This window comes from Wyeomyia smithii, chromosome 1 (genome assembly GCF_029784165.1).
Source record: "Wyeomyia smithii strain HCP4-BCI-WySm-NY-G18 chromosome 1, ASM2978416v1, whole genome shotgun sequence".
Taxonomy (NCBI): domain Eukaryota; kingdom Metazoa; phylum Arthropoda; class Insecta; order Diptera; family Culicidae; genus Wyeomyia; species Wyeomyia smithii.
This window is the reverse complement of record NC_073694.1, coordinates 114769260-114794650: the sequence shown is the minus strand read 5'-3', so window position 1 is coordinate 114794650 and position 25391 is coordinate 114769260. Positions and strand designations below refer to the sequence as shown.

The window sequence follows — 25391 nt, the reverse complement described above, 5'->3', positions numbered from 1 at the left end:
CAAATCGACTGATTCTATCAAAAATTGTCACTGTAACCTGCTTCAAAACAGCAGACAATGTTGTTAGTTTCAATTCTGGCAAGTCTGTTTCAAGTATTTTTACTAGTTGTTCAATTTCGGGAAAAACACCTTGAAAAATGGGTGGCCCTATCCACCACATTGAAGCACTTTCTAAATCCTTGGGTTGAACGCCACGAGATATAAGGTCCGCTGGATTATCCTCGGATGGAATATAGCGCCATTTGAACTCTTTTGTAAGCTGCTGTACTTCTCTAACCCGATTTCCTACGTACAACGATAAAATATCGGGCGGCTTCTGTAACCAACAGAGTACAATCTGCGAATCACTCCAAAGAGTTACCGAACTGAAAGTGTGATTAACGGAATCCAAAAAACTGGTAATCAATTGAGCTAGTAACTTTGCTGTCAACAATTCAGCCCGGGGGGTCGTTATCTTTTTCTGCTTTACTGTTTTTCTCGGCAAAATTCGCGACTTACTGCACACTAGTGTCATTTCAATTGATCCATCCATTCTTAAAGAGCGTGCATAAATACATGCCCCGAAGGCCTGATCGGACGCGCCAGAGAACCCATGGATTTCCACATGCTGCTCATCATCAACGAATATCCACCGTGGGACTCTGATATTGTTTAGTGTGCGTAGCTGGTTTCGAAAGTTAATCCATAAACGGTGTAATTTAGCAGGAACAGGTTGATCCCATTCAAGACCCAATGACCAGAGATCGCGCATGATTAGTTTGGCTGTTGTCAGTACAGGCCCAACAAATCCTAATGGGTCATAGTTTTTAGCAATCTGGCTAAGTATAAGTCTCTTCGTAAATTTACTCGTTATAAATTTTTCTTCCTCAGGAATCACGAACGTAAATTGATCATTGATTGGGTCCCAAGCGACACCCAATGTTTTCAAAATAATTTTGCCGTTTGCCTTGTCAATCATAAAGCTTTTTTCACGTTGCTCTATAGGAACGTCAGCGATAATATCCTCTGAATTGGAACAAACCTTATGTGCTTCAAATCCTCCCTTTTTGAGTAAATCGGTGACTTCATTTTTTAACTGAATCGCTTCTTGCAATGTATTTGCTCCAAGCAGTGCATCGTCCATATAAAATGATTTTTGTATAGCATCAGCTGCAAGCGGATAATCTTGCACATGATCTTTCGCTAATTGGAGCAATGCCATTTTGGCCAGAACAGGAGAAGATGCCAAATCATATGTAACCGTCTGGTGATCGTAAACTCGTAAGGGTTGATTCTGTTCTTCTCGCCATAAAATACGTTGGTATCGAACGTTGTCATGATGCACCATTATTTGAAGGTACATCTTGGGTATATCCAATGTGAAAACCAATTTATACAAACGAAAATTAAAAAGTATTGGTATCAAACTATTTTGTACAACAGGCCCAACCATTTGAGTTTGATTGATCGAAGTGCCAGAGCTTGATGCTGCTGACCCGTCGAAAACCACTCTTAATTTTGTAGTGGAACTCTCTGGCCTCAATACGTAATGATGAGTAAGATAATTCGCTTTGCTGGGTTCGTCGTCTTTTACACATTTATTTTCTATCATATGTCCTAGCATTTCGTATTCACGCATGAACGTTATGTATTGCATCTTAACTTCCTTTGATTTATCAAGCCGTTTTTCGATGTCCATAAAACGCCTTTAGGCTATTTTTCTAGATTCTCCTAGTTGCATCTGTAGACCATTAAATAGAAGGCGAACTATAAAGCGCCCTTCTTTCGTTCGTTCGTAATTTTCCCGTAAATGTTGAATACAGTTCCGTTGTTGGACCCGGTTGATGCCTCGGAGCCGCCATAAGATTCTATTTGCCAAAACTGCTTTATTATTTCGCTAATGTTGTCTTCATCGATTATGTTACAAAACGCACGAACTACGCCAGTTTGTTGTTTGGAAAGTGAACCACAGAACACCCATCCGAAATGAGTTTCTTGTAGAACCGTTTTACATCGCGGTTTCTGAATCCGTCCCTTCCCGAGCAAATCAAAAAATATTTCGGCACCTAACAACATATCTACTCGTTCGGGTACACCAAATTTTGGGTCAGCTAACTTAATCTCATCTGGAAACGTGAAGACAGCCTGATCAATCCTCGTAAGTGGCAAATCACCAGTAATTCGTGGTACCACCAGAAATTCGAGATGAGCAAAATAACCACTGGTGCGCGATTTAATCTTCGTGTTTATTTTGAAGCGAACCTTGGTTCGAATATCATTTAAACCACTTATAGAAAAATTTGATGGCTGCCTTTTCAACATAAGAAGAGTTGCAAATTGTTCGTTAATGATATTTGTATGTGATCCAGAGCCAAGTAGTACTCTACAATAATGCAACAAATCTGATTTCCCGTACACCTATATTACAGCAGTAGACAGTATTATCTGTTTTTCATCAGCTTCAGATCGCGTACAACAGGCAGATTTTTCTTCTGATTTTTCTGATTCGACTATATGATCGTTGACTGCCTCTACCTTTTGCTTCGGCTCTTCAGCCGACTGCACTGACGTCGACAGGTTTCCGTTTTTTCTCGGTTGATTTTCATCTTGATGCAGTGAAGTATGGTGACGTCTTTGACACCTCTTACACGAGTGTGTAGAAGTGCAGTTTGCTGTTCTATGCCCCTTTTGTAGACAATTGTAACAAGCACCAATACGTCGTAGAGTATCATATCGTTCGGATATTGCAGCTTTTTTGTAACTATCACATTTCCAAAGTTCGTGACTTCCAGAGCAATGAGGACATTTGTTAGTAGTAGTGACCATCGTATTTGCCCTCATCTTGAAGTCCCCCGATCGATTTGGTTTTATATTCTTTGTTGTCAGCTTCAAAACAGGTTGTATTTTTTCCAAAACACGACATCTATCACGTAAAAACTCTAGTGTAGATTCGTAAGTCGGTTGCTCATTTGAGTTCAGCTGTAACTCCCAAGCTTTACGTGTTTCTGAATCCTGCTTGGATGCAATTCTATTGACTAGCATACTTTGTCCCAATCCTGTAACTTCTAGATCAAGATTGTTGAGAGCTGTTACATTTTTTGTACACGTATCAATTAATTTTCGTAGATCTTCCGCACATTCGCTAGTCAATTTTGGCAATTCAATAAGCGCATCAATAAGTTTATCGATTATTAAACGTCTATCCTCAAATCTTTCCGTTAGCATTAACCATGCTGCAGTATAGTCATTAGTATTTATTATTTCTTGATCAATAATGCCTGCCGCTTTACCGACAAGGGTGTTTCGGAGGTGGTATAGTTTTATAGCGGGAGATTCTGACTGATACCGTTGCATGACCGTTTCAAACATCGATTTAAATGCGTACCACTTCTCATACAATCCATCAAATGTTGGAAGGGGTACCTTCAAAGGCGGTAAATGGTAAGCATCTTTCGGCGAAGGCGTGAGTTCAGTTGGTGGCATTACGTCCTCCTTTTTCACCTTATCTTGTGATTCGGTGATGAAAACGTATAACTCACCTTATAGCCGCTCTATTTCTATGTACATTAATTCAAATTCCTCCAGTGCTTCCTCACCAGAATCCAGTTCAAGCATTTTTGTTTGCAAGCTGTTGCATTCAGCAAATGCATCTTTAATTGTTTTCAATTGCAATTGCAAGAAATATTTGTTTCAAAATCTGTCTTTGGCCTTCATCTTCACGCAATGTATTTAACACTCTGTCTAATTTTCTTTTCATTGTAAGCATTTGCGTTTGAATCACTCGGTATCCATCAGCATTTTTTCTCGCAACCTTTTTCTTAGCTTGCTTTTTCTTTTGCTCACTAATGGACTCCTCTTCTTGTTGTTTGGTTGTAAGTGGTGTATGCATCATGATTACTATTACATCAATCTCTTGAACGAAACGTTTCGCGAATCCACTGGCACCACTGACAGTGTCTGTAGTGTCGGTTATCGAATTTCGCGCACACCACCAGTGATGGAAACGAAACGAATATGATGCAATCATCGTTTAATCTCCACATGTACACATCATGAAGTGTACAGACCGCGATGAAACTTGAATCCTCTCAACACACAATGAAATGATGATATGGTGCATAGGTTTCTGGGAGAAAATCAATTTGCTCTGAGAAGCGATTCGCTCGTTGCGTTTGTCTCTCCATATGCCGGTCGTTAGGGGAACAAAGCATAGCAGCAGAAGAATATCATGTCGCCTGAGCAGCAGTAGAACTGTGGTGCGGTGAGAGGGAAAGTGTGGGGGAAGGGACTACTTCGGCAGCGGTTGACTTGAGCGAGAGTAGGAGAGAATGCATTGTCATTTTCTTTCTTTTTCTGACAAAAAATCATATTCATGGGTAAGAACATAACAAGATCTGATCGCTCTGTGTAACAGAGACGAATAACTTCATATACCGAGTTGTGCACATTGAGAACCATATGTTGTGGTGTACACTAACGACAAGCAATATATCGTAAAAAGGAAAGCAAAGAGAGTGAACCAACACCGATACTTTGTTATTCGCATACTGACGACGATGTCAACGCATCTTAGGCTTCCTTTATATATATTCAAAATCGCTAGAGGTGATTTTTTTTCCATCGCTGCACACCACTAGCGATTCTATGACGCAATATCTACCGAAGCGCAGGTTAGATATTCTTCATATCTGCACTCACAGAAAATTCTGCTTAATCGATTCACTCTTTACGCGATTTTGCCTTTCAGCAATCTGTATTAATGCTGCATAGCCCAGTATGGACCATCCTTCATGTTTTTACCGTTATTCGAGCCACTTTCACGGATATTTTCAACTATAAGCACGCTGATTATAACGGCATCTTTCCTTTTACTCCTGTGCTTCGACTTTAAATACGACTCGACGAAAATTACACTCCCGAGACTAATAGCATCCGGATCGCGAGGACCAAAATGTTTAGTAACGAGAGAAATGGACTGTAAATTTGGAAATTCTTTCTAATAACAGAGCAAATGAAAAACACGTCCTAACGGTTTGAAATTCTGTTACTTTTTATTCTCTGGTTTAGTATTAGTGAGTTTGTAAATAAAGAAACGGGTTTGCTGAGTTTAAATTTCAGGGTCGCACTCCAACAGCTAAAAATCTGCTTTTTTTAATGTAGATAGTGCAACAGGAAGAGGAAACTCTGTTTTGGTACCTACGATCGTATGACCAATTACGCATTGTTTGTTGTTGCTTGAAATCGAAAATTATAAACATGCCCATCTTGTCCCGTAGGTATGTCCAATTTACCCCGCTCCGTGATCAGCATTATAATTTTTAGTGGCTTAAAAAGTTATTTATGTAAGACAAAATAATCTGTTTCTTAAGTTTCCAATGTACGACTATTTAGTATTGTTATCAGGTCATGAAGTAACCATGTATTCAGTAGCTTTTCTCCCATTATGCCGTAACAATAAGCTGAGCAGCTTAGGGTACTCATCTTGCCCCTTGTCCCCCTACTTACAGTTCTTCTCATGTCTGTTTTTCGAATCTTATTCATTATCTTTTCAAAGTTCTTGAAAAGTCTTTGTGCAAATTTTGACGTAGGACTACGTCTTTGTTTTCTATACTAGATTACACTTTGTGAAAATGAAAATGAAACTGGCAAATGTTGCGTCAGATTTCAAACGGATATAGCAAGCGAACGACTTAATGCATCTTAGTCATTTATATGTCGGTGGATAGATAAAATGTGTAACAATTTTTTGATATTATGTTCAACATTGTTGCTTTACTGCTTAATGGTGGAAAAAGGTGAAAAGTTCCAAGGTCAAGCTTTCCCATACATTTCCCTTGTTCTTGGCTTGCTTCCCAAGCACAGATAACAATAACATGGACGAAATAAATTCCACTGCCTACATATTTTGATTCAACAAAGTGTTTTGGTTTGTTTGTCTCTGTCCAAGCTGCGTGGCCACGCCTTAATGGTAAAAATCTACGCTGAACTCGATACAAAAGACTGCGTGTGGAAAATTCAGCTTCAGTTTAGTTTGTTCCACAATAGCGAGTGCGGTGCAGCTGTTAAGCTTTGCGACATTGAGAAACGAGAGCTGCATACGATTCAACTTCCAGGCACCGCGGAGCATGTTACCTGTATTCTGCACACGGCAGCAACAGTTACCATCGTACGCTGCAGGATATTTTGCTGGCACAGCTGCTGGAGGGCACAGCGGAGAGCAAATTTTATACGCGGCCAACAAAATAATCGATGCTACCGGTGGTGGTGTGATTATCAGCATTCTGCAGCATACATTTCGAGCTGAAGATTATCGAATCGGTTCTTTTTAGAACTATAAATGCTTGAAGATAGAGTTACGAGAATTTTCACAACTACTCCTAGTGTGAAATGTCCATCTATTTCTCAATAATCATTTTTACAATAACGACCAGGGCGCACCAAAGATAAACGGTAGTGTTGCCTATGAATAGTTTATCACAACAAGACATAACCCTCATTTCAAGAATTTTCACTGCTAAATTGATTGATTTTCCGTTTAATTGTTTGTTTGTGTTCACTCGAGCACCGCTATCAGTCAAATATCAGCAACGAAAATTAGTTAATCTAAGAACCAAAGTGATTTCGCATCGGGAAAGCAAAAACTTTCTTTTGATGCTTATGAAAATCACTCAGTAGTATTGAAGATGTATTGGTTTGTTTCTCTTTCTTTCTATAAGCTACGTAGCCACGCCTTAATAGTAAAATCTACGCTGAACTCGATACAAAAGACTGCGTGTGGAAAATTCAGCTTCAGTTTAGTTTGTTCCACAATAGCGAGTGCGGTGCAGCTGTTAAGCTTTGCGACATTGAGGAACGAGAGCTGCATACGAGTCAACTTCCAGGAACCGCGGAGCATGTTACCTGTATTCTGCACACGGCAGCAACAGTTACCATCGTACGCTGCAGGATATTTTGCTGGCACAGCTGCTGGAGGGCACAGCGGAGAGCAAATTTTATACGCGGCCAACAAAATAATCGATGCTACCGGTGGTGGTGTGATTATCAGCATTCTGTAGCATACATTTCGAGCTGAAGATTATCGAATCGGTTCTTTTTAGAACTATAAATGCTTGAAGATAGAGTTACGAGAATTTTCACAACTACTCCTAGTGTGAAATGTCCATCTATTTCTCAATAATCATTTTTACAATAACGACCAGGGCGCACCAAAGATAAACGGTAGTGTTGCCTATGAATAGTTTATCACAACAAGACATAACCCTCATTTCAAGAATTTTCACTGCTAAATTGATTGATTTTCCGTTTAATTGTTTGTTTGTGTTCACTCGAACACCGCTATCAGTCAAATATCAGCAACGAAAATTAGTTAATCTAAGAACCAAAGTGATTTCGCATCGGGAAAGCAAAAACTTTCTTTTGATGCTTATGAAAATCACTCAGTAGTATTGAAGATGTATTGGTTTGTTTCTCTTTCTTTCTATAAGCTACGTAGCCACGCCTTAATAGTAAAATCTACGCTGAACTCGATACAAAAGACTGCGTGTGGAAAATTCAGCTTCAGTTTAGTTTGTTCCACAATAGCGAGTGCGGTGCAGCTGTTAAGCTTTGCGACATTGAGGAACGAGAGCTGCATACGAGTCAACTTCCAGGAACCGCGGAGCATGTTACCTGTATTCTGCACACGGCAGCAACAGTTACCATCGTACGCTGCAGGATATTTTGCTGGCACAGCTGCTGGAGGGCACAGCGGAGAGCAAATTTTATACGCGGCCAACAAAATAATCGATGCTACCGGTGGTGGTGTGATTATCAGCATTCTGTAGCATACATTTCGAGCTGAAGATTATCGAATCGGTTCTTTTTAGAACTATAAATGCTTGAAGATAGAGTTACGAGAATTTTCACAACTACTCCTAGTGTGAAATGTCCATCTATTTCTCAATAATCATTTTTACAATAACGACCAGGGCGCACCAAAGATAAACGGTAGTGTTGCCTATGAATAGTTTATCACAACAAGACATAACCCTCATTTCAAGAATTTTCACTGCTAAATTGAGTGATTTTCCGGTTTAATTGTTTGTTTGTGTTCACTCGAACACCGTTATCAGTCAAATATCAGCAACGAAAATTAGTTAATCTAAGAACCAAAGTGATTTCGCATCGGGAAAGCAAAAACTTTCTTTTGATGCTTATGAAAATCACTCAGTAGTATTGAAGATGTATTGGTTTGTTTCTCTTTCTTTCTATAAGCTACGTAGCCACGCCTTAATGGTAAAATCTACGCTGAACTCGATACAAAAGACTGCGTGTGGAAAATTCAGCTTCAGTATAGTTTGTTCCACAACAGCGAGTGCGGTGCAGCTGTTAAAGCTTTGCGACATTGAGGAACGAGAGCTGCATACGAGTCAACTTCCAGGCACCGCGGAGCATGTTACCTGTATTCAGCACACGGCAGCAACAATAACCATCGTACGCTGCAGGATATTTTTCTGGCACAGTTGCTGGAGGGCACAGCGGAGAGCAAATTTTATACGCGGCCAACAAAATAATCGATGCTACCGGTGGTGGTGTGATCATCAGCATTCTGTAGCTACATTTCGAGCTGAAGATTATGCAATCGGTTCTTTTCAGTACTATTAGATAATGAAGATAAGAGTTATGAGAATTTTCACAACTACTACTAGTGTGAAATGTCCATCTATTTCTAAATAATCATTTTTACAATAACGACCAGGACGCACCAAAGATAAACGGTGGTGTTACCTATGAATAGTTTGTCACAAGATATAACCCTAATTTCAAGAATTTTCACTGCTAAATTGAGTGATTTTCCGGTTTCATTGTTTGATTGTGTTCACTCGAACACCGTTATCAGTCAAATATCAGCAACGAAAATTAGTTAATCTAAGAACCAGAGTGATTTTCGCATCGGGAAAGCAAAAACTTTCTTTTGATGCTTATGAAAATCACTCAGTAGTATTGAAGATGTGTTGGTTTGTTTCTCTTTCTTTCTATAAGCTACGTGGCCACGCCTTAATGGTAGAAATCTACGCTGAACTCGATACAAAAGATTGCGTGTAGAAAATTCAGCTTCAGTTTAGTTTGTTACACATAAGCGAGAGCAGTGCAGCTGTTAAAGGTACGCGACATTGAGAAACGAGAGCTGCATACGAGTCAACTTCCAGGCACTGCGGAACTATGTTACACCTTTATTTTGCATACAGCAGCAACACTTACCATCGTTCGATGAAGGATATTTTGCTAGCACAGCTACTGGAGGGCACAGCGGAGAGCAAATTTTATGCGCGGCCAACAAAATATTCATGGTGCGATTATCAGCGTTCTGTAGCACGAATTTCTAACTGAATATTATGGAATCGGTTCTTTTCAGAACTATAGATGCTTGAAGATAAGAGTTATGAGAATTTTCGCAACTACTACTAGTGTAAAATTTTCATGTATTCATGCATTGTTAGTTTTAAAATAACGACTATCAAAAATAAACGGTACTGTTACCTATGAACAGTTTAGCGCAGCATATAATAATATTTAGTTTAGCATATATTATATATTTAGTCCTACGTCACCATTTCATACAACCCCTAGGGCTGTATACCTTGTAGTATTCTCAAAAAGTTTTGCCTTTCTCCTAGAAAGGTATAGCAACCACTTGCAAAACCGAAAGTATAAAAGTGCTCCAAAGGGCCGAATGGCATATATCACTCGACTCAGCTCGACGAGCTGAGCATTTTCTCTGTGTGTGTGTGTGTGTGTGTTCGTGTGTGTGTATATGTGTGTGTGTGTGTGTGTGTGTGTGTGTGTGTGTGTGTGTGTGTGTGTGTGTGTGTGTATGTGCAGATTTTTATTCTCACTCACTTTTCTCAGTGATGGCTGGACCGATTTTCATGAAATTAATTGCAAATGAAAGGTCTCGTTGTCCCATAAGACCCTATTAAATTTCATTGTAATCGGATTTTTAGTTTAGAGGTTATGTATCAAAATGTAAAAATCACGAAACATCATTATCTCGGAAACTACACAACCGATTTGAACAAAATTGATTTCAAATGAACAGGCTACCTGAAATACTCTTAACTTTTGAATTTCATAAAGATTGAATTTGTGGTTCAAAAGTTATGACAAGAAACGTGTTTTGAAGACTACTTAATCTCACTCATGTTTCTCAGAGATGGCTGCACCGATATTCATAAAATCAGTGTCAAATGGAAGGTCTAGTTGCCCCATAAGACCCTATTGATTTGTTTTGCAATCAGACTATTACTTTGTCTGTTATGTTTAAAAATGTGAAATCCAGCTATGAAAAGTAACATATTCCGAAGACTACTTGAACTCACTCACTTTTCTCAGAGATGGCTGACCAGATTTCCACAAAATTAGTGTCAATTAATGAGTCTAGCTGCCTCGTAACACCCTATTGAATTTTACTGTATTCGGACGGTAACTTCGTCTGTAAAGTACCAAAATGTGAAAATCACGAAGCTTCATTATCTCAGAAACTACACAACTGATTTGATCAATATTATTATCAGATGAGCGGGACAGTTAAGGGTTAACTGATGAATTATGATTGAACACGTGGTTTCAAAGTTTAGCTGCCCTATACGTTCCCATTTCATTTGATTATAATTGAACTTAAGCCATCGTTATGTATTAAATTGTTAATAAAACAACGAAGGTCTATTATTTCAAAGATTACATGACTAATTTGAACATAACTAGTGTCATACGGACAAGTCATCTCTTAAACTTACAAATAACAAACTTCATAACAATTTGATATGTGGCTCAGAAGTTATGGAAAGAAAAGAAATTCAAAGGCTATTTAAAACTATACCTGCTTTGATTTATATATGTGGTCTCAACATAATTTAAATGTGGTTTTGTACTATTTGAACGTTCCAAATTCATTGATTCCTTGCGATGTAATTAAAGTTTGCAAATGCACGACGAATCGGCCATAGGATATGATCAAAGTCAAAAGACAAACCGTTTGAAATGATTGGTTTTATCGAAATAACAACATCCTCGACTTTTGGCTTCTGTACATCGCCCTAATTCTGAATATATTCATATTGGGTGATATTCGGTCATTTTCAGCAAATTTTCTGGCATCAATCTGACACCGGAAATACTCATATCGGGAGATGTTTAGTTATTTTGGTTGTTTTCCAGAAACTTACAGAGGTCGTCTTTAAATTCAAAGTGGTGTCAAGGGTCAATGTTTGGTTTCTATACATCATCTCGATTACGGAAATACCTATGTTGAGTATTATTTGGTCATTTTCGACTGTTTCCTATAAGTTGACATTTAGCGATTCAAAATGGTGCTTGAGGTCAATTGTTAGCTCATTGCATCATTCTGGTTCCAGAGATACTCATATTGGATGGTATTTGGTTATTTTAGGCTGATTTTCACAAACCGGAAGTCGCCATCTTGGATTTCAAAATGGTATTTAAGATAATTTCTGGCCTCTGAGCGTTATTCTGGTTGAAGAAACACCCATATTGGTTGTAATTCGATCATTTTCCGCTGTTTCCCAGGAACCGGAAGTCGCCAATCTAGAATCCAAAATGGGCTCTATGTTCGATTTCAGTTGCTGTGTATCATTCTAGATCCGGAGATACTCATATTAGACGGAAATCGGCCATTTTTGGCTGTTTTCCAGAAACCACAAGTTGCCATCCTACAATTCGTAATGGTGTCTGTAGTCGATCCAGTGCTCCAGTGCATCATTACGATTCCGAAAATAATCATATTGGGCGGTATTTGGTCGTTTGCCGCTGTTTTTCCGAAACCAGAAGTTGCCATCTTAGAATTCAAAGTTGTATCTGTGGTCGAATTTAGCTCCTGTGTATCTTTCTTTATCCGGATATTATTATATTGGGTGAAAATCGTCCATTTTTGGCTGTTTTCCAGAAACCGGAAGTTGCCATCTTACAATTCAAAATGTTGCCTGAGGTCGATTATGGAACATATTTGTTACCACAAAAAACATTCACCTGCCAAATATGGTTCCATTTAGTTGTGCTTCCATAAGAGGGAGGGGCGTCGAACCATTATGGACATATTTATTACCCTTTAAAACATACACATGCCAAATTCGGTTTCATTTGCTTGGTTTGTTCTTGAGTTGTGCAGAAATGTATGTTTCATTTGTATTGGACCTTTCCTTTCCAGAAGAGTGAGGGGTCTCAAACTATCATAGGAACCTTTATCGGGACCAAAAACCCCTTCATACAAATTTTCACGTCGATCGGTTCGGTAGTTTTTGAGCCTATATTGATCAAACAGACAGACAGACCGGAATACATTTTTATATGTATAGATTACAACATCAATATTTTAGAACCTAAGGAGTGAATATACATTTATTGGATTGAAGCGTTCATGTAAATCTATTTCTACAAATAAAAGTTTGAATGAGAAAGGCTTGGTCTGACCGCTAAGTGGATTAATTTAGGTTTTTTTTTATTATTTTCAGAATTCATCGGCTTCTAAACTGGTGCGAAAATCTAGTATTGAAAGAGAAATTCCTCCGTCATCATTGCAGTTGCCAAGAAATAGTCCTGCGTTAGATTCTGGAGCGGGGAGCTCGCGATCGAACAGTCCTCATTCACAGCAACATACCGGCTCAGGACGAACACAGTTTTCTCCGTCACCATGCCCTTCAACCTTCAGTGACGTTCCGCCTCTACCACCACCCAGATGTCCTTCTACACCATCCACACCACCACCACTTCATCACTTTCTCAAGCGAATGTCACCTGCATCTGTACCTACTCCTCGCAATGGTCAATTTCAGTCGCAAAGTCCTGCCCGTGGAACATCTCCAATATCGACTAACAATAATTTGAGGCAGCCAATTGTGGTGCAAAACGGTCCCCAGGTTCAGCAGCAGTTGAATCAACAGATGTCTGCTTATTATAATAGTAATAGTACCGAGCCACCTCCGCCCTACCCTATTTCACCCATGAATCAAACAGGACCTCCTAGTTATATTGCATCGCTACAATCACGACAAAGTCCAACCCAAACATCCCAAGAATTTCGCAAAAGCCCAAGCTCGGGTATTTACTCAAGTCCTTCAGCTGGATCACCCTCTCCTATAACTGTTTCGCAGAATGTTGCACTTACTAACTCTACAGCGAAACCAACCGCGTTACCACCGGCGAGAAGCACTCGTCAAACTAATACGCAGCTTCCGATTATAATGCATTCAGTCAAATCAACGCAGGTTCAAAAACCGATTTTGCAAAACGCCGTTGCCCCTGTTTCTCCCTCGACAGGATCTGTTTCGTCTCCGTTACAATCCAGCAAATGTTCTGCCCCACCCCCTCCATCGTATGCCACATCATTGCACCAGAAAAAACTGAGTAACAAACCTGTGAATTCCACACATAACGCAACACCTAGTAATCGGCAGAACTCAACGTTCCAACAAAATCCGGCAGGAACAACCACTGGAAATACTTCGGAAACTAGAAATCCACTGGTTTCTAGTGGAATTGATCCTCCTTCATACGATACGACTATGATACTAAAGCAAAAACAACCTGCTCCAAGAAATTTACAGCCTCCGCCTCCATATTCTGGAGGAAGCAACACTTTTAGCTCCAGCAATAATAGAGATGATAATATCCACGATGTGGACGTCGGTAATCCTGTACATATTAATAGTAATAATAATCTCAACATTTTAAACTATGCTAATAAAAATAGTCAATACAAGAGCTCCTTAATAAGTACTAACGGTAATGTAACAAAGCAAAACAGTAATTTGTATAACACTGGTGATAAAATTGAATGTGATGGCGAAAATTTAACAGAAAAGATAAAATATGATGTTACAACAAATGTAAAAGCATATGAATCAGGCATTATTAAAGAAAATGCACGGCGAGCAGGCGTAATAAAGGAAAATGTGCGCAATGGTAATGATAAAAATATCAACCAACCTCCACATGGTGCATCATCAACTCGTGATAGTAATCAGCTATGCCTGCGGTTCGAAACAAATCAAAATAAAAACGATATAAAGCAATGCTATCGGCCTTGCCCAAAACCAAATTTCACGTCTAATTCGAGTACAGGAAGCCCTGAAATGGTTTTGATAAAAAAAAATCAAATAGATGGTGATATTCCCAAAAAAATAAAGCATCAATCTCCTATCCCGGAGCGAAAAAATATCTCTAAAGAAAAGGAAGCCGAAAGATTCGAATGTAAGGTACGGCACTATTCACCTCAAGCATACAAATTTTTTATGGAGCAACATATTGAAAACGTGTTAAAGTCCTATACGCAACGAAACTTTAGGATCAAACAACTTGAGAGTGAAATGTCTAAGTTGGATCTTCCCGAAGAAACAAAAATAGAGATGCGCAAACTTCTTTGCCAAAAAGAAAGCAATTATATTCGTTTGAAGCGTGCCAAAATGGATAAATCAATGTTTGCTCGTATAAAAACCATCGGAGTTGGAGCATTTGGCGAAGTTACACTAGTAAAGAAAATTGATACACCAAATCATCTGTATGCGATGAAAACCCTACGCAAATCTGATGTATTGAAACGAAATCAAGTTGCTCATGTAAAAGCTGAAAGAGACATATTGGCGGAAGCTGATAACGAGTGGGTAGTAAAATTATACTATAGCTTCCAGGACAAAGATAATCTTTATTTCGTTATGGATTACATACCAGGTTAGTGATAAAATATGTCCGATTTTCAACTGTGTTATATCCATTATTCCATTTAATTGTGGTGTAGTTACGTGTCGAGTGACGCTTTGTTTTAGAAAACCTTCTTAAATTTGAATTACTTCATCAAAAAAAGCTGAAATGTTTATGTGTAAATACACAAACGCAGGCTTGATGTAGGACTACCAAAAAAGGTATATGAATTATTTAGGAAAAATTCCTAACTGTATACATAGGGTAACAAATAAAGTTTACTGCCGTATACAACTATACGGATCAGCAGTAAGACACCAACGGACAATTCGTAAACTCCTTAACAGCTAACTTAATTACCGTGTATTTTTTTAAGACATAGATTCCAGTGGCGTAATCAGAGGCTTAATATCCCTCTGATTACGCCCATTATATGTAAACCATTGATTAGGGAAGCCGCTTGGCCGCAAGGTTACAGAGTCCGCTTGGTCAAGCAGATGGTTGTGGGTTCGAATCTTAGTAGAAAATCGTGTAAAAGGAAGGATAAAATCATATTACACACAAGCACGGATGAATAATGAGCATGCCACTTTTCAATAGCGTTTTTGCTATTACAGGGTGGTGATTACCGAGTAAAATCGGGAGAGTCAAAGAATACCAGAGATTTAATTTTATGATCAGGGAAATCAGGGATTTAAAAAAAAAATAAAAGTAATCAGTTTAAAACTCAGTGGCTATGATTTTTTTTACGCAATTAGTTCCGAATTAAATTTATTCCAGAGCAACCGATGTAGACGCTCGCCAGCAACCCTCAGAATTAATTTGATTCTGTTTTCTGACGCAAAAACAAATGTGTAAATAGGCATACCAAATGATCTGAAAATACGCAAAAAAATTGTTGATCACTAGCTGACCCGGCAAACTTCGTCCCGCCTATTTTAGTGTTTAATTCAATAATTTTATACATTTCAAATTCATTAATTCTTTGCGCTTTGTTTATGTCGTTTGAAATAATTGGTTTTATCGGAATGACAACATCCTCGACTCTTGGCTTTTGTACATCACCTATATTCCGGAAATATATTGAATGCATTTCAGTTATTTTCGTTGTTTTCAAGAAACTGAAAGTGGCCATCTTCGAATTCAAAATGGTGTCCAGAGTCAATGCTTGACTTCTATACATCATTTCGATTACGGAAATATCCATATGTAGTAGTATTAAGTTATTTTCGGCTGTTTCCCAGAAGTTGCCTTTAACAATTCAAACTGGTGTCTGAGGTCAATTTTTAGCTCCTTGCATCGTTCTGGATCCGGTGATACACTTATTGGGTGGTATTTGGTCACTTCAGGCTATTTTTTAGAAACCGTAAGTCGCCATCTTGGATTTTAAAATGGCATTTGGAGACAATTTCTGACCCCTGAGCGTCATTCTGGTTGAAGAAACACTCATTTTGGGTGGTTTTTTTGTCATTTTTTGGCTGTTTCCTGACACCGAAAGTCGCCATCTTACAATTCAAAATGTTGTCTGAGGTCGATTTGTGGCTTCAGTGCATCATAACAATTCCGGAAACACCCATATTGGGTGGTATTTGATCATTTGCCGCTGTTTTCAGAAAACAGAAGTCGCCATCTTGGATTTCAGAATAGCATTTGGAAACAATTTCTGGCCTCTGAGCGTCAATCTGGTTAATGAAACACTCAAAATGGTATTTGGTCATTCTCGGCTGTTTTTCAGACACCGGAAGTCGCCATCTTACAATTCGAAATGTTGTCTGAGGTTGATTCGTGGCTTCAGTGCATCGTAACAATTCCGGAAATACGCATATTGGGTGGTATTTGGTCATTTGTCGCTGTTTTTCGGAAACCGGGGGTCGCCATCTTGGATTTAGAAATGGCATTTGGAAAAATTTCTGATCTCCGTGCGTCGGGTGGTATTTTGTCATTTTCGGCTGTTTTCCTAACACCGGAAGTCGCCGTCTTACAATTCAAAATGTTGTCTGAGTGTTCAGAGAGTTCAGTGCATCATAACAATCCCGGAAATACCCATATTGGGTGGTATTTGGTCATTTGCCGCTGTTTTTCAGAAACCAGAAGTCGCCATCTTGGATTTCAAAATAGCATTTGGAAACAATTTCTGGCCTCTGAGCGTCAATCTGGTTAAAAAAAACACTCAAATTGGGTGGTATTTGGTCATAGGGTGTGTGCTATATCTAGATAAACATTTTAAAAGGTCCTATCTGCTTTCATCGTTTTTCCGGAGCGTCTGTTTGTTCTGGTAATGGTTCAGCTTTAGTAAGTTTCCCGAGCGTGGTTTCCGTTCAGAAGGCTAGGGTGATCCCTCCACTATCAACTCGTGCAAATAACGTGGCATAAAAAGTGTTTAGTAAGTTGTGGTGATGAATGAAAGTGATCGATCAAAAAGTCGATCAAAGCAGATAGGACCTTTCGAAATGTTTCTCTAGATATAGCGTGTGTGGTTAGCGTGCGTGGTTTACTATGTAGCGTGTGTGGCTTGCTATATAGCGTGTGTGGCTTGCTATATAGCGTGCGTGGCTAGCTGTATAGCGTGTGTGTATGTTTATAGCGTGTATGCATGGCTGTAGCGCGTGTGTGCATGTTTATAGCGTATGTGGCACGCTATATAGGTGCGTGGTTTGCTATATAGCGTGTGCATGTCTATAGCGTGTGTGGCTTGCTATATAGCGTGTGTGGCTAGTAGTATAGCGATCAAAATTTTTATATATAACTGCAAATAAATTACCTCATGTTGAATTTAATTATCACTGTAAATCATTCAGAACGAAATAGAAAATTTGCCATGTTGAGAAAAATTATTCAGTTGTAAACAAATGGCATTAACCAACACAATTAACCTTATTTGACTTCAACTAAGCCTCAAAGTTTATCTGAAGAATTTTTGAGCTGGTGAGCCAGAATCACAAAATTTTTCGCTCAAGTCTTACTATTTGCAGCAATCAATTGTAAAATTATCTACGCTATAGTAAAATGCAGAAAATTGTTATTTGATCTGTTATACTATAGATGGGGAATGCACTATTTGCCCTCGTCTATAGCCTCTTCGTAGCCACTGCCTTTGCAACTTGATACGAAAGACAGCCTCAAAACAATTCAATTTCATTCTTGTTTTGGATACGACAGCAAGTGAAACCGCATAGCTGCACATAGCTTCTGCTGTTGTTCATTGTCGTTACCGGTGTCGGCTATAGAGGTAAACGTCATCTGGAGAAGAAAGACCATTTAATTAATTAACCCCAATTGAGTGTATTCCCAAACTTATTCCAAGACATTCATTGACATAAGACAGGCTGTCGTATTCTACGTTAGCTCTGCGGTCGTGTCTTATAAACAACCTCTTCAACTTTTTTTTATCAGCTTGACCATTTTGAGTGCTGAATGCAAATAAGTTGAAGATGTTGGCAGATGTCCAGGGAGATGCAACATTGATGGACTAGCGAATCAAAATGCTGAAAAAGTTATGAATTCACTTTCGAAAAGTTTTGAATCTATGAAACACGTGACAAACGAAATACAGTTAAATCGCAGTGTTTTTCCTGAACGTAAAATAACATTATCTTTAATTTGAGAAAAAAAAAACGCAAATCCATCCAAATCCAATATTTTTTTTTTACTTTTAGGTAAAGTAGTTTTATGTTCACCCTTAACTTCCCATGACTTTTTCCGATGATTTGAACAACAGAATAAAATTGTACGCAAAGTGCTGTTTTGTTTGTTGTTGTTCCCCTAACGGTGCTTATATCATATTTTAAGAAGACAGACAGCACAAAATAGCTAACTCGATTATTGATTGCTTAATGGAAGGTTTGCAAATTTGAGAAAATCGCAAAAATTATATTTACCCTGTGGAAAGGCAAAAGATGCATTTTATGTAACTAATCAACTGTTTGTGTAGAATGTCCCTAGCAAATTCGGTAAAACTGATCGGGAAAAGTCGGGAAAAATGCGGGAACTCGAAAATGTAAAATGAGTGGCCACCCTGTGACAACCTTCATCACAGGCACAGATACCACTCTCCCCGAGCCCAACACGACGGAAATGCGCGTCAAATCTGTAGTGATTGGACATAAGCCGGGACATCACGCAAATGAAATCCCGACCTACATCCAACCCCTTGAACCACGGGTTCGTCGATGCTTTGGGGATTATGGAATGTAACCACCTTCCCAATTCCCCTCTGGTCCAAGCATTTTGCCAACTGATGATCGTATTCTGACGTACAAGTGCGATGTCGATGTGTTCATTAAAGGCAATTGGTCTTTCATCAATATCACCGTTTGTTGCGCCCACCTTAGCCAAAGAGTCCGCTTTCTCATTATCCGTATCGAGCAGTGAGAAGGGACCCACGCTAAGGTAATCTGATACGACTTTTCGGATAAAGCACTCAGATGTTCCCGTATTTTCCCCAGGAAATACGGAGAGTGCTTAACATCTTTCATCGATCGAAGAGCCTCAATGGAACTGAGACTGTCCGTAAAGATGAAATAATGGTCCGTGGGCATTTTTTAGATAATCCCTAGGGTGTACTGAATTGCAGCTAATTCTGCGACGTAAACAGAAGCAGGATTATCGAGCTTATGGGAGACGGTTAAATTGTTATTGAAAATACCGAAGCCAGTGGACCCATCAAGAAGTGATCCGTCAGTGTAGAACATATTGTTGCAGTTGATTTTTCGCTATTTATTGGAAAACATTTTGGGGATCTGCTGCACGCGTAAATGATCCGGGATTCCACGAGTTTCTTCTATCATGGATGTATCGAAAAACACAGTAGAATCCGAAGTATTTGATAAGTTGACACGATTTGGAATATTCGAAGAAGGATTAATATTTTGGGACATGTGATTGAAATACAATGTCATAAAACGGGTTTGAAAAGTAAGTTCGATTAACCTTTCAAAATTTTCAATCACGGGACGGTTCAAGACCTCACATTTGATAAGAATATGAAAAGACAGGCTCCAGAAGCGGTTTTTCAATGGTAGTACTTCAGCTAAGACCTCCAAACTCATCGTATGGGTCGACTGCATGCAACCTAAGGCGATACGCAAACAACGATATTGTATTCGCTCCAGTTTGATCAAAGAAACACCCGTATTCAATAACAGACAATATCGTTGTTTGGTAAAGCCTTATAAGGTCTCCTGGATGGGCTCCCCACCATTGTCCGGTTATTGTACGAAAAAAATTCACTCTTTGTTGACATTTTATCATCAGATACCTCACGTGACAACCCCAGGTGCCTTTAGAGTCGAACCCGACACCAAGATATTTGTGTACCAAAACCTGAGAAATCGTTTTACCCATTAATTGTTTTCCTAGAAAAAACTACTATCTCAGTCTTCTACGGAGAGAATTCGATACCTAGCTGTAAAGCCCAAGCAGACAAATTGTCCAAGGTATCTTGCAATGGTCCTTGCAAATCGGCAGCTTTGGCTCCTGTAACAGAGATTACACTGTCGTCTGCAAGTTGTCTTATCGTGCATGAATTTGCCAGACATTCGTCTGTGTCATTTACATAAAAGTTGTAAAGAAGGGGGCTTAAACCCTGTCACTAAACAAAATTCGAAAAATCTGTTTTCATTGGCACCCTAATTCATAGGTTACGGCTGGGTATTTGTATTCGAGCTCGACGTGAAGACCGCTATTGACTAGCGAAACTGTGTATCTTCCACTTAATTTCTTCAAATGTTCAAATGTCTTGAGGGTGCGACCATGTGCGATCGAAAAACTAAGGACAGAAGAGAGTTTTTAAAAGTTCTACTCTGAAGCAACATTGAAGAAATTACAGCGTTAGAAATCCAGCTTCGAGAGTCACCTCATTTAAAACCAATGTCAACAAACGATACTGAGATATTCTATTCACGAAAAAATACTGATAAAATGGAGCGATTCAACCGTCAGCCTAAATTCTAACTTTTACGCAGGCATTGTTTGATCAGTGTTTACCATCAGACCGGGTAGAGTCGGGAATGCCCAGTGCGTAGTCCGGTCAGACTACAGTTTTTATAGTCCGATTTTATTTCGGACCGAAACGGAACAGAGTTGTTCGGGCCAGGTAACGGACTGGGTTATGCTTCCGAGATGTGAATAATTCCGGCCAAAATATATTGAACTGAACATGAACATGAATCACAAGAAGCAATTAAGATTTGAAAAAACTAGTATTGTGTGTCGTTTTTCCCACGATATGCTCAATCTAAGAAATCATTAAGTGAGAAATAGAAACTTCTGGAAAAATTGGTCCAATTTCACAGCCAAACTTGTTTTTCATTGTTCTAATGTAATCAAACATATAAAACTGTGATTGGTTCTTTCTTAAAAATGACACTTCAAAAAACTGACATTTTCACTCCCAGACGCTGGACCGGACATCCGAAAGGGAAGTATGCGGATCGTCAGTTTCAACTTTGACGCGAATCAGGCTGGCTCACCAAAAGATTGAATAATTTATTCTCTTTGGCATATGAGTTCGACCAAAAAATTGACTTATATCGTTAACATTGAAAAAATACTGGAGACTATTCAACAATGCTTATTGCTTATATTTCAGATTTTTCTTTTGGATTTTTTCGCCTAATATCAATCACATACATGAGAAAATTGCGTGGTGGGGCAATGCAAACGCGTGGGGGGGCTAAGCCCCCCCTAGCCCCCCCGGTAGCTACGGACCTGTTTTGGATGGCGATCACCTTAACTTGCCTCCAATCCTGCGGTACAATGTTTTGCTCCAGGAACTTATTGAACAAGTTCATCAAGCGCCTCTTGGCATTGCCGGGTAGATTCTTCAACAAGTTGAATTTGATTCTATCTAACCGTTATTGTTACAGGACAGGAGGGCAACTGAAAATTCTGCCATCGTAAAAGGTGATTCTATCGCGTCGTGGCCCGGAGACGCATCGCGTACAATATTTTGCTCAGGAACAGAGTCCGGACATTCTTTCCTGGTAAAATCAAATATCCACCGACTTGAAGACTCCTCGCTTTCGTTGACCGTTACGCGATTCCGCATTCTTCGGGCTGTGTTCCAAAGAGTGCTCATCGATGTCTCCCTCGACGTCTCGTTCACGAACCGACGCCAATATCCGCGTTTCTTTGCTCTAGCCGAGCTTTTAAGCTTGGTATCAAGCTCCGAATACCGTAAATAGTCGCCAGGTATACCTCGCTTCTGGAAGGCCAAAAACGCGTCGGATCTTTGCGTGTAGACATCGGAGCGCTCTTGGTCCCACCACGGAGTGAGAGGCCGTTCTTTAATCGTTACGCCGGGAAATTTCTTCGTTTGGGCTTGCAACGCGGCGTCGAGAATCAAGCCCGCGAGGAAGTTGTATTCTTCAAGTGGTGGATGATGTTGAATCGAATCGACCGCTTTTGAAATCATTTCCTCGTATAACTTCCAATCGACATTGCGTGTGAGGTCATACGGAATGTCAATTGGTCGCATGCGAGCTGACTCGCTAGTAATTGAAATAAGAATAGGCAAATGGTCGCTACCGTGAGGATCGAGGATTACCTTCCATGTGCAATCCAACCGTAGCGACCTGTGCTTTGGGAGGAATATATATTGAGGCAATACAAAGCGCTTTACCTTGTATTGTCATTTGACATGCGACAACTTCGATGCCTGGAATCGAGCACTTTTTAATCCCTAAAAGTACTCCTCTATATGGGGTGTCACGATTAAGGCGAATAATATTAAAATCATGGAAGTTGAGATCAATATTTGAAGTAAGCCAAGTTTCACAAAGGGAAAATGCATCGCATTTGTTTATATTTATCAAAACTAAACGAATCAATTTTTGGTAAAATACTTCTACAATTCCACTGTAAGACAGAGATAGAATCCTTCATATAAACAGTTGAATTAGGCATCGAAGGATACAATCGCTGCAAGGAGGGGCCATTAGGCAGTCAACTGCTTCAAAAATGATCTAACTGTTGGGAGGAATGTTGTAAGAAAAATTTTAGTTGGATCGGGTACATTGAAAATTTCAAAAATCCAGTCCAAAATGTCAGAAAATTTCACTAATCCAGAGTTTGTTTCATCAACTGGGAGTGCAAAAGGAACAACTGTGGTTTTAGATGTTCCTGGCAGTGCTGGGAACTGCTTCTGGGACTTTAAATTTGCAAGCCCAGGAGGAGTTTGCTTCGGTTTTTCCGCAGCACTGTTTGGTTTGTTTGTAACTTTCTTTTCACTTTGAGAAATCTTAGGACCTTTCCTGGGAAGTTTAGGAGAGGAAATATTTTTCCTCTTTCTAGACTCCAATCCTGGGGAGATGTTCCCGCTGGTGAATCGTCAGAATCGGTTTCATCAGAGGACAACAGATTCAAAGGGTTTGATGTTATGGGAGAAGTGGTAACGGTCTTCTTCAGCATCTCAGCGTAAGAACGCTTCGAACGCTCTTTGAGAGACCTCTTTATTTTATCCCTGCGCTGCATGTACACCGCACATGTCGAGAGCTCATGCTGACTCTCCCCACAGTGAATGCATTTTTCAGCATTTTTACTGCAGGAATCATCCGCATGATTCTCCCCACACTTGCCACAACGTGCCTTATTGCAGCAGTAGGCGGCGGTGTGGCCTAACTGCTTACAATTCAGGCAGTTCATGACGCGAGGCACATATAATCGCACAGGGAGGCGAACCCGGTGGATCGAGACGTGGCTTGGTAGTGCTGACCCGGCGAACGTAACTCGAAACGAGTCTGACGGAGTGTATACTGTTTTGTACTGTTTGATCGATGCAGACCGCAGTTGCTTGCAGTCGAGCACCTTTACATCGGGACATGTGTTGTTCTTAAATCACCCTTTGGCACTTTCCAATATACACTCGACGGACAGACTCGAATCGGTTATGACACCGTCGATCTCCACGTCTCGTGCGGGTATGTAAACGCGATACTCGCGTGTGAAGAGCTAAGAGCAGGCTTTATCGTTGGCCTCTTTCAGGTTACTGACCACGACACGGAGCTTGTTAGGCCGGACCTTGGAAATTTCGGTCACGCCCTTGTACTCCTTCGTCAGGTCTTTAGAAATCTGCAAGATGTTCAACTGTTCCGATTTCGGTCCCGCCTTTGGTCGAAAATAGACAGTAGAGCTGCCCTGGGCTCTGTCTGGGTAAAGCCTGGGGCGAGGGGGGACTGAAGAATGAACAGGGGAGGGGGTAACAGAAGGGTCAGGGTCAGAGGGGTTCGGGGATGGTGGCGCGGGGGGCGAGGGATATACATCCATCGCGCTAAGTCTAGTGCACTAGCGCCGACAAGAACACGTACCTCTTTACTTCTTCCTTCCAGAAGGGTTGGTTGTCCGATCGCTCGAAGCTGCAGCCGTTACAGCCAGCAGCACCAATACAGCAGCACCAAACAGCCACCAGCAGCGAGCCAGGTGTGAGATCACTCTACACAGCGATACAACTCAACTGTCAACTGATGGCTTCTTCTTTTTCCTCTTTTCTGTTGAAATTCTCGTCCACTGCTGTAGCACAATTCAGTCAGCAGCCAAATCGGCTTACGCACCAGCTGGCAGTCACGATGCGAAACTGTTGCACAAAGGCGCGACCTTGAACTCGGATTTATTTCACTCGATCAGGCAAACGATGCCAACACTTGCTCACATGTTTTTTGTTTTACATTCTATCGGAGCGATCACCGAACACGTCCGATACTGATGCGTGTTCGGCACAGAATGATTATGGACATGTTTGTTACCCCTAAAAACATTTTCTTGCCAAATTTGGTTATATTTGCTTTATTGGTTCTCGAGCCGTGCGAAATTTGATATGGGACCCCTCCCTTATAGAGGAGAAAGGGGTGTCAAGCCATTATGGATATATTTGTTATCCCTAAAAACATTTGTTAACGCTATATAAGGACTATCACCCTGAAAAGGAACATCGAATGTAACTCTTCACAACTCCACACCACACAAAGAGAAACTCATTATTTTATTCGCTCTCTTTACTGTAAGCTAGATCGAACGAATATTTCATCCTCACTCGAATAAAGTACGTTATAGACACAACACCATACATCTAATTCTCTATCGCGATCAATGAAGATTAGAGCAGAGAGTGACCACGTTGTTCAGTGGAACAAGATAGTGTCGAATTTTTGACTCTGTGATATCACGATCGGTCCTGTATCCAACTTTAATCACCATCCGGAGAACTAGCATTTCGCCCGTACATTAATGGTCCTTCGAGAGACCGGATAGTGGTAAATTAGCGCCAACAAGGGTACCGTCGTATGAGCACATGCGACCCGGTGATATTTCGACATTCAATCTGTTTCTACGATTAACTGCTCATCTCGACACTCTACCAACGTGCTCAATCTACAACCACGATATCAGGTCCGCAGAGTGGAGTTATTTGTGAAGTTTTCGATTATTCATCCTCCAATTCGCTGGGACACACATCGGTGTGGCTTGGGTTGAGAACAATAGGCTGGTAGCGTGAGTACAATAGCTCAATAGAAGGTGCACAAAATAAATTCTGCATGCTAGTTTCACTTAGATGTAAGGTGTTTTTCGCTATCAAATTATCAATTCGTGAATTGTAGGGGAGTATAAAAATATTGTAATGACATCTTTACGAGAAATGATCAAAATCGAGCGAAAGCTTGATGATTCGTTATTTAACCTCGAACAATTTGTTAGCGGCTTTAATAAAAACCGAGACCATTCAAAAA

General features: G+C 40.0%; 1 protein-coding gene across 1 annotated transcript in view; it reads left to right on the top strand.

Annotated features, from left to right (window-relative positions):
• The window catches only part of LOC129725987 (serine/threonine-protein kinase Warts), a 487129-nt gene that overhangs the window by 183542 nt on the left and 278196 nt on the right, over positions 1 to 25391 (top strand). The window contains exon 3 of the mRNA XM_055682534.1: positions 12486 to 14700. Within this exon, the coding sequence (XP_055538509.1) occupies positions 12486 to 14700 (2215 nt within the window). The remainder of the gene's footprint in view (positions 1 to 12485; positions 14701 to 25391) is intronic.